This window comes from Brassica oleracea, chromosome C3 (assembly GCF_000695525.1).
Source record: "Brassica oleracea var. oleracea cultivar TO1000 chromosome C3, BOL, whole genome shotgun sequence".
Lineage (NCBI taxonomy): Eukaryota > Viridiplantae > Streptophyta > Magnoliopsida > Brassicales > Brassicaceae > Brassica > Brassica oleracea.
In genome coordinates, this window is record NC_027750.1 from 15,532,013 (window position 1) to 15,541,989 (window position 9,977).

Below are 9,977 nucleotides of genomic sequence, written 5' to 3' on the forward strand. Positions count from 1 at the left end.
TGTTTAGCCACGTCACGCAGCTTTTGTTGGCCTAATCTTAGAAATAGCTACGATTCAGATTACGACACGTCACGCAGCTTTTGTTGTGAACAGTCAGATCTAGTGTAGATTAGATAAACAGAGAGAATAATAGTTTAGCCAAGATTTAGGTGATAGATTAGAAGATTAATAGTCAGACAAGAGAGAATAGAGAATAAGAGATTAAGACTCGTAAACAAAAAAGGCTCTATGTAACCAAATACCAGAGATAAGATTCTAGAAAATTCTATTTTGTATCGTAGTGAACAGTATTAGAGTAATCCATACAACTCAATGTGTGAGACTCATCTTTGCCACTTTTAAGACTGTAGGTAAACCTTATTTTCTAAACTGTTTTGTCTTTTGCAGTATCAAAATGCCTAATACAATTTTTTCAGAGTGGACACTTTGATACTATAGGTACACTAATCTCTTCACATTGTTTCAACAAGATCTTATTCGTACGCTCGAAACAATCAAGTTCTTTAATAACGTATACTGGTCACATTTATAACGGCTCATGTCACATTACTTTAACGCATTTTAGGGTTTACTTGATTGGCTCTTTACCGCCAATTTGGTGATGAACAAAACTCAACGAGGGTAGCAATTTTACAGACAAAAAAAAATTGATGCTTAGCCTCCATGTATGATGATAGTATTCTAACAGTAAACACATGAAGGTATTATATCATATATATTGTTCTCACAAAGAAATTCCAAAACTCACAATATAATCGACATTTAAATTTATCAATGTTTATAATTTGGGTGGTGCTGCAGCCAGTCCATGATGAGTGAACGAAGAGTGTAGTTTGGGGTAAGATCGCGATGAGCGAGCCTTGCTCCTGTTTGTGGCGACGTATTATTCCCTACATTTAGCCAGTATCTGATATTCTTGGCCTCGTACGTGAAACCATCAGCAGCCACAAGAGGATCTCTCATTATGTCCTAAACCAATATCAATTTATGATGAGCCAAAACCATTGCATAGTATTTCAAGATGCAGAGGTGGTTTTGAATCCCTAACCTTTGAAATGGGACAAAAATAATCTTCGGGAGCACAGTCTGCGTCGCTCTCATTGTTTACAGAATGATCTTTATCTGGATTGTTTCCTGTGTTTGGGTTTTGACGGAGCGGAAGTACTGTCTAGTAACCGATAATGCAAAGGTAACGTTGAATTCTGAGAATGCCCGTTATCTTTAGCCTTTTTAAGTCTGTTGAATTCTTAGAGAATGTCCAGAAGTAAGGATTCAAGAGTTGTTTAAAACAAAACCTTAAATTTATATTTCAATAATCAAAGTTGTATCTCTCACAAAGCCAAGAGCATACTATATATAGTAAAACTAAAAGCCTTAGTCGGTTATAAAGCCCGACCCTAATGGAAAAAGGAAATCAAATGCATTAAGAAAAAGGAAACTATAATAAAAACCATAGTTAGATAGGATAACGATGTATGTTGCATCAGGTCCCCTCCCTTACGAAAGATTCGTCCACGAATCCCGAAAGCACGTCGTCATCTGGCTCATACTTGAAGAGATGCTTAACATTAAACACATCAGCGGTATGAATATGAGAAGGAAGAAGGAGCCGGTAGGCATTGGCATTGATCTTCTCTACAATCTGAACTGGTCCAATCTTTCGTGGTTTGAGTTTGTTATACTGACCTGTCGGAAACCTTTCTTTGTTCAAAACCGCCCAGACGTAATCCCCAACCTGAAAATTAACTTCTCGACGCCGTTTATCCACTTGTCGTTTATACTTAATAGTGGTCTCTGCCAAGTTGTCCTGTGCGCGAGCATGAATGTCGACAATTTCATCAACAAGCTCCAACGCCCTTCCATGAAACTCACCGGGTTGAGGGATAACAGCCAAAGCCAACAGACCAAGAGGAATCACACCGTAGACTACCTTGAACGGACTGAAGCCAAGGCTTCTATTATGGGCATGGTTGTGAGCAAACTCTGCCTGACACAGAAGAGAATCCCACGACCTCAAATTATCTCCAACAAGGCACGGTAACATGTTTCCTAAGCTACGATTAACAACTTCGGTTTGGCCATCTGTCTGAGGATGATAAGCAGAGCTCATACTTAATTTGGTGCGTAGCAGCTTCCAAAGAGAACGCCAAAAATGGCCAATGAAGCGTGAATCCCGGTCGGACACAATAGACGTAGGTAATCCATGCAAGCGGTAGATCTCGCGAAAGAACAATGTGGCGACCTGGACAGCATCGTCAGTTTTCTTACATGGAATAAAGTGAACCATCTTGGAAAAACAATCGACAACAACAAAGATTGAGTCATTGCCACGCTGTGTTCGAGGCAGGCCTAAGACGAAATCCATACTGATGTCACTCTAAGGCTGTGTTGGAATGGGTAGAGGGAGGTACAAACCCGCATTGGAGGCATGACCTTTACTCTGCTGGCAAGTGGTGCAACGAGCGACGAACCTCTCAACATCACGCCGCAAAGTAGGCCAAAAATAAGAGTCTGTAACTAACTTGAGCGTCCGGTCGCGTCCAACATGCCCTTCCCAATGTAACTCCAAAATAATCTGCAAACGAAGGCTACACTCGGGTACACACAGGCGGTTGTTACTAAACAGAAAGCCATCGACTAACGAATAGTCAGACCGAATCCCATGTGTAAGATCCAACCAAATCGACGCGAAGAAAGGATCAGTAGGATACAATTAGGCGAAGCACTCAAAACCCGCAACACTGACCCGTAACGTGGAGACTAACGCATGTCGACGACTCAATGCGTCTGCAGCTTTGTTCAGCTTCCCGGATTGATGTTTGATAACAAACGTAAATTGCTGCAAATAAGTTATCCACGAAGCATGACGGGAAGAGATTTTATCATGTGTACTCAAATACTTCAATGCCACGTGATCTGTAAAAAGTACGAACTCCGTATGCGCGAGATAATGTCGCCAATGTTTGATCGCTTGGACGATGGCATAAAACTCGATATCATAAGTACTATAACGAGCTCGCGCCCCTGTCATCTTCTCGCTATAATAGGCTACCGGGCGACCTTGCTGACTTAAGACCGTGCCAATACCTAACTTGCTTGAGTCACAATGTAGTTCGAAGGGTTGATCGAAGTCATGAAGTACCAAAATATGGGCCATCGTGAGTTTGGTTTTGATAACCTCAAACGCGAGCGAGGCTTCCAGCGACCACACGAAGGATATATGCTTCATGCAATCTGTAATGGGAGTCATTATAGCGCTAAAGTTATGCACAAAACGTCGGTAGAAGGACACCAGGCCGTGAAAACTGCGAACCTCCGAAACTGTTGTTGGCGTCGGCCACGAAGCAATCACGGCTATCTTCTGGGGATCCACTCGCAGACCTGTAGCCGAGACCACATAACCCAAGAACAGAACCTCTGAGACGCCAAATTCGCACTTATGCTTGGCCACAAAAAGTTTCTCGCGTCGAAGAGCCACCAATACGTCTCGTATGTGACTGAGGTGATCGTGAACTGTAGTGCTGAAGATGAGAATATCATCAAAATAAACAACGACAAACTTTCCGATGAATGGACGTAGAGCTTGATTCATAACGCGCATAAAAGTGCTAGGAGCGTTAGACAATCAGAAAGGCATGACCAACCACTCAAATAATCCTTCACGCGTCTTGAACGCCGTCTTCCATTCATCTCTGGGGCGAATTCGAATCTGATGGTAACCACTTTTAAGATCAAGTTTAGTGACTATAGATGCCTTACCAATCTGATCCAATAGGTTATCAAGACAAGGTATCAGAAATCAGTAACGGGTTGTGATCTTATTTATCGCGCGGCTATCGACACACATTCGCCAAGTTTTATCTTTCTTCGGGATCAGGAGAGCCGGTACCGCACATGGGCTGAGGCTTTCCCGCACATAACCTTTGAGTAAGAGTTCCTCAACTTGCCGCCTTAGCTCTTCATGTTCTTCGGGACTCATTCGATAATGAGCACGGTTCGGTAAGGTGGCATTAGGTACAAGATCAATATGATGTTGTAGATCACGGAGAGGAGGGAGTCCTGCGGGTAGGTCTTCCGTAAAAAGAGCTTGAAACTCGTTGATGACCGGTGTAAACTCGGGAGGAATGACTACGCCTTGCTCTGGTTTAGTATCTACCGCGACCAAGGCAAAAAGTGGACATGGCTCACGTATTTCCTCTTCAAATTGTGACTTGGAGATGATTATGAGACTTTGTTGTGTCGTTTTTTGTTGTGGAGGAGGAATACGGTCCGTCTCAGGTGATGGGAGGAGCGTGATCTTACGTCCTTGAAACATGAAAGAATGCATATTAAGTTTGCCGTTGTGCATCACTTCCCTATCGTATTGCCATGGACGGCCTAAGATGAGGTGGGACACATCCATTGAAGCGATGTCGCAGTAAAATGTGTCTTTGTAGAACGACCCAATAGACAATGTTAGGAGCGTGCGTTGAGCGACAAAGACCTATGCGCTTGTCTGCATCCAGAGAAGTCGATAGGGGTGGGGGTGAGATTCGGTTGTCAAAGAGAGCTTGCGAACTGCTTCCTCGGAGACGATGTTAGACGAGCAACCCGAATCTATCACAAATCTGCAAACTTTGCCTTTAACCGTACAAGTAGAGCTGAACAAGGATGTTCGCTGTCCATCTTCACTAGCCTTAGGAGCGAGACAATTCCGGCGTAGCATAAGGAAAGTTCCACTGTCGCGACAGACTTATTCTTCCTCTACGTTTTCGTCTTCCTCGTCATCATCGTAGATAGGCTCTCCAATGACCTCCTTATCACTTGTGAGTAGACCACGACGTCCATGAGGACGAGCGGTTTGTAAGTGTCCACGCTCGCCACAAGTGAAACAGCGGAGAGTATTCGGTCGTGATGGTCGTGGTTCTGCTACTATTGCAACAGGTTCCCCGGTGCGGTTGTCGTTGCGTGGGCCCGTTGATGTTGTAGTCGAATCATGTAGCTGACTTGGTGTCGTCAGCGATCGTAGTAGAGCGAGGGCGAGAGTTACCAGACCATTGTGTAGCCCCCAAGCGTGTTTGCTGTTCGACTAGTAATGCTCGTTGTCAAGCCTCCGAAACAGAGCATGGATCAAACTGTTGGAGTATTTTTTGGAGCTGCGGTCGTAAGCCTGCAATAAAACGAGCCACTAACTAATCCTTAGAGTCATGAATATCCATTCGTGTGAGGATCTGATAGAATTCGTTAGCATATTGCTCTACGGATCGTGATCCTTGGCGAATATTGCGAAACTTATGAAACAAGAGGCGCTCATAGTTGTATGGGATAAAGGTTTTCCTCATGTGTTTCTTGAGCTTATCCCATGACGTTATCTTGTCCTTCCCACGACGAGTTCGAAAAAGTTTAAGTTGACTCCACCATGCCGCAGCGTGTCCGCGGCGTGTCCGCGAAAACGAGTCGTAATGCGAGGCACCCTCTTGTGTTCTGGAACATTTTTGAATTCTATGAATTCGTCGATGGTCACAATCCAGTCGAGTAGATCCTCTGGTTGCGAACCACCATGGTACTCGGGAATATCAATCTTCACCCCTGACGTCCACCTTGTGTCCTCGTTCCTGTTATGCCGTTCCTGTTGTCGATGATGTTGTTGATTGTTGTCGCCGAATGGGTTCTCATTGTAGACGTCAACGTCTTGTTCATCAAAGATAGGGTTGTTGTTGCGGTGTTGGTGTTGAATTGGCGCTGTGCGTTGTTGCTGTGCGTTCGCGGGATGAGCTGCAAACGCTGCTTGAACTCCAGTCAGAACTCCGGCCTGGATTGCTTCAGCCATAGTCTGTCTCATGTTGTCTTGAAAATTCTCCTGAAAGTCCTCCAGAAACTGTTGCATTTGTGTCCACTCGTTTGGACGGGGTGCCATTGAAAACGAAGATCGATGATCACGACTGGAATCGTAATCGAAAGGTCTTTGATACCAATTGACGGAGCAGAAGTACCGTTTAGAAACCGATAATGCAAAGGTAATGTTGAATTCTGAGAATGCCCGTTATCTTTAGCCTTCTTAAGTCCGTTGAATTCTTAGAGAATGCCCAGAAGTAAAGATTCTGGGGTTGTTTAAAACAAAACCTTAAATTTATATTTCAATAATCAAAGTTGTATCTCTCACAAAGCCGAGAGCATACTATATGTAGCAAAACTAAAAGCTTTAGTCGGTTATAAAGCCCGACCCTTCGAATACATTAAGAAAAAAGAGATTATAATAAAAACCATACAATAATCAAAGTTGTATCTCTCACAAAGCCGAGAGCATACTATATGTAGCAAAACTAAAAGCTTTAGTCGGTTATAAAACCCGACCCTAATGTAAAAAGGAAATCGAATACAGTAAGAAAAAGGAGATTATAATAAAAACCATAGCTAGATAGGATAACGATGTATGCTGCGTTGGAGTACCGAGTTTTTTGAGCGAATCCGATCCAAGGTCGAAACTTCCTTCTCTATTAAACCAAAAAAAAAAACAGAACAAAAGTGTGACAATTAATACTTTTAAAGAGTAGTATAGACACACACACACACACACACAAAAACAAGTGTATTCCTCAAACTTACCTTGTCTTGATTAGTTTCCCTTTGCAGATGAACCAAATTTTACAGCGAGTAGGTGCATGTTGACTCACGTACTCTGCTTTTCTAGATGTGATAGACATTCCCCTGCATTATTAAGGAGATGTTATTATTTTCTGTATTAACTTTTTTTTCAAAATCTCAAGAACATACATACAAAAATCGAATTTTACTTACCTGGAATAATGAGGATTAGCTGCTGCTCCCATAACGAGCTTCTTGATATTGTTTTGATTGATGAGTTTCACAATCTCTTCACCAACATCATATCCTGATACCAGTGATATACCCACATCTTTTTCATTAACCTGCACCAATATATTACATAATTCCATCAATCTTTTCAAAAATCAATCATTTTTCCTTTAAGCTCCATTCAGTCGTAGTTTTTGATTTTTCCAACATTTTCCATTGCTAAAACAGTTGTACCTGCAAAGAGAATTAACTTACCCCTTCGTTTGAGCAGATATCACGGTACTTGTAAAGGCTATCATATGAAGTTTTCAGCTCTGAATCTTGGATTGCTTTGATCTCACTTTTGCTAAGCCCACATGCTACAAAATAATTCACGAAGAAAGTCAAATTCCAATTCTAACACCCGCAAACAAAAAAGAGCACACAGACAAAAGTGCCATATCAATCGCTAATTAAGTGATTTTATAAATAAATAAATAATTAAACATGATGTGTGACTTAACTACAAATGGGGTATACTAGCCGAATAAGCCCAAAACATGATTTGTTTCGGTAGTATGCCGAGAGTTCTGCTAAATTTTGGTCATAAATTGTAAAGTTAGGATGTTGATTGTTTCATGATTAATTAAATGTAACTAGGATTTCATGTTTTTCTATCTATATACAGATGGATATTTGGGATATGTTTCCTTAATATGTTCCCAAATATGTTCATATACTCAGATGTATAGTATATACCCAGAGAAAGAATAGTATCATCCTGAGACTGTCATCTAATAGTTAAAAAAAAAAAACACAATCAATTCGTCAAAGTATTATGTATTGGTCCATGAACCTTTTATGGCTTTTGAACCAACCAAACCAAAAGAAAAAGCAAAATAGAACGTAGAGAAGTATATATAATATATACTTACAAGGGTTCGGCGAAAATGGAATAAGAACTTGAAGAAGGCAGAGCTTCTTAACACGAAGAGTCTTCAATGTCCATAACAAATTTAGTTCACTTTCTGGAACACATTGATTTACCGCAACATAAATGACGTCGCTATACAAAGTTTCTCCCATGGATTCTTACTTGTTTATTTTTCTCTCTTTTTTTTCGTGTGCTAATTTTCTCTTTCCATTGTGCATGAGATGAGCAATATATATAGCGAGCGAGAGAGACACGCACACACATCAAGGTCCATTGCAACTTAAACTGCAAGGAGCTTATTTCGGACCATTTACGTGTCAAATTTCGCAGGTCAAGTGGGTCAGCTTATTTTATTGAAAATAATCGATCAGTTGAACTTTCTACACTCTTCTTTATTAAGTTTCCGGGAATAATAGTCGAAATCACTTGGACCTTAAGTTGTGAGAATAGTGTCGAACCAAAATAAAAGGTGTCGGGGTTTATCTTGGTGATCATCAAATTTTGTTTTGTTGACTTTTTTTTTTTTTTTTGATTAAACACAGTTTCCCCAGACGGCTTTCCAGGTCCAAGAAACTAATCTGTGTCGCTGCGGCCCAAATGTTAAATCCGCAGTGGCCGGGAATCGAACTCAGGTGGCGGTGCTCACAGCTGTGAGTCCTTTACCACCAGAGCTAGACGCCCTGGTTAAAACTGTTGTGGGTCAACTTTTTATAGTGACTGACCCCACCCCGAAGGGCTCCGCATCCAGGAAAACCCCGTAGGATTTTTTTGGAGAGGTTTCAGTACCACCCCGCCGACAGAGTGTTGAACTTTTTATAGTGAATGGGCTCACCCCGAAGAGCCACCTCGCCAGAAATCCCCGAAGGGATTTTTACTGTTGTGGGTAAACTTTTTATAGTGACTGACCACACCCCGAAGGGCCCCGCATCCAGGAAAACCCCGTAGGATTTTTTTGGAGAGGTTTCAGTACCACCCCGCCGACAGAGTGTTGAACTTTTTATAGTGAATGGGCTCACCCCGAAGAGCCACCTCGCCAGAAATCCCCGAAGGGATTTTTTCTGAGGTATCTCTTGTTTTGTTGACTTGACTACCTATGTTAACTCCATTATCATTTTCTGTAATTTATATATAATTTAAATCCAAGAATGTTCTGGAGTGTAACATCTCTTGACTAAATAAACTGAAAATGTAATTTCTTTTTGTTTTTGAAAAACCTGAAAATGTAAATTTATTACCAGCAAAAAAAAAAAATTGTTATGAATCATGAAGTGGATGGTCCATAACATAGACCATACAAGTTCAAGACTAGAGTCCATTGGGGGTTTACATCCAGCCACATGGAAGACCCATTCAACCTTAGTCTTTATGAGTTTGACCATGTCATTATGTTGAGTATCTTTGTAATCAATTCTCTCTTTGACTCCATCTTGTATGAACCACTATATATAGTGGTGTAAGCAATAAGAAATATACAACACATTCTCACAAATCTTTTCTCAAATTTTAACACGTTATCAGCACGAGACTCTCTCCACCTGAGCAATCCCATCCGCCGGCGATCATCTCTTTTCCGGCCATCTCTTCTGGCCATCAGCCTTGTTCCGCCGGCCAAGTCTATCTCTCTCACGGTTTTCTGGCCAGCTCTTCCACCTCTCTCTCAACCACCTCAATCCGCGGATCACTCCCTCTCTCTCACGGTGGTCCATTCAGAATCCTTGTGGTGTAAAAGGTAAACTAATCAAAACCTAAAGATCTAAGAACATCATATATCTGAATCTTGGATCTATATGAATCCTAAAACTTATAAAAATTTATAGATCTAAAATTATCTCAAATATTAATCTTGAATCTAAGATCTATATGAATTTTGATTCTAAAATTATTTGAATCTCTAAAGATCTAAGAATCTCTAAAAATTTATAAAACTTATTAATAATCTAAGATCTATATGAATCTTGTTTCTAAGAACTATTTGAAATTATAAAAGATATTAGTATAAGCCTTTAAATCGGCTCTCCTTTTTTCTCCTATTTGATCCGACCTTAAATCCGGATTGTCTAAAGGATCAAAACCCATAATCAAACCCTTTGATCATCCACATCACCAGATATTCTAGCAGGATGAATAAGCCGGCCATCAAAAACCTCACCATCAAAATCCTTAAATCTAAATATGTATCTTGATGGCCATTATACATATCAATCCCCTAAATCCTTCTTGCTTGGTTTTCTCAACCAGCAAATCCAAAATTCAAAACAATCAAAAACAT

At 40.9% G+C, this 9,977-nt stretch overlaps 1 protein-coding gene across 1 annotated transcript; it reads right to left on the bottom strand.

Moving 5' to 3' along the window:
* Window positions 1–771: 771 nt before the first annotated feature.
* LOC106333291 (U-box domain-containing protein 54-like) lies at window positions 772–7,906 on the bottom strand. Its single transcript, XM_013771754.1, has 7 exons — window positions 7,710–7,906; window positions 7,051–7,154; window positions 6,778–6,908; window positions 6,586–6,687; window positions 6,420–6,473; window positions 1,049–1,151; window positions 772–969 (listed from the first exon to the last, which is right to left on the bottom strand). Exons 1-7 carry the CDS (start codon window positions 7,858–7,860, stop codon window positions 772–774), a joined length of 843 nt encoding a protein of 280 aa, XP_013627208.1. The 5' UTR covers window positions 7,861–7,906.
* Between the last annotated feature and the right edge of the window lie 2,071 nt (window positions 7,907–9,977).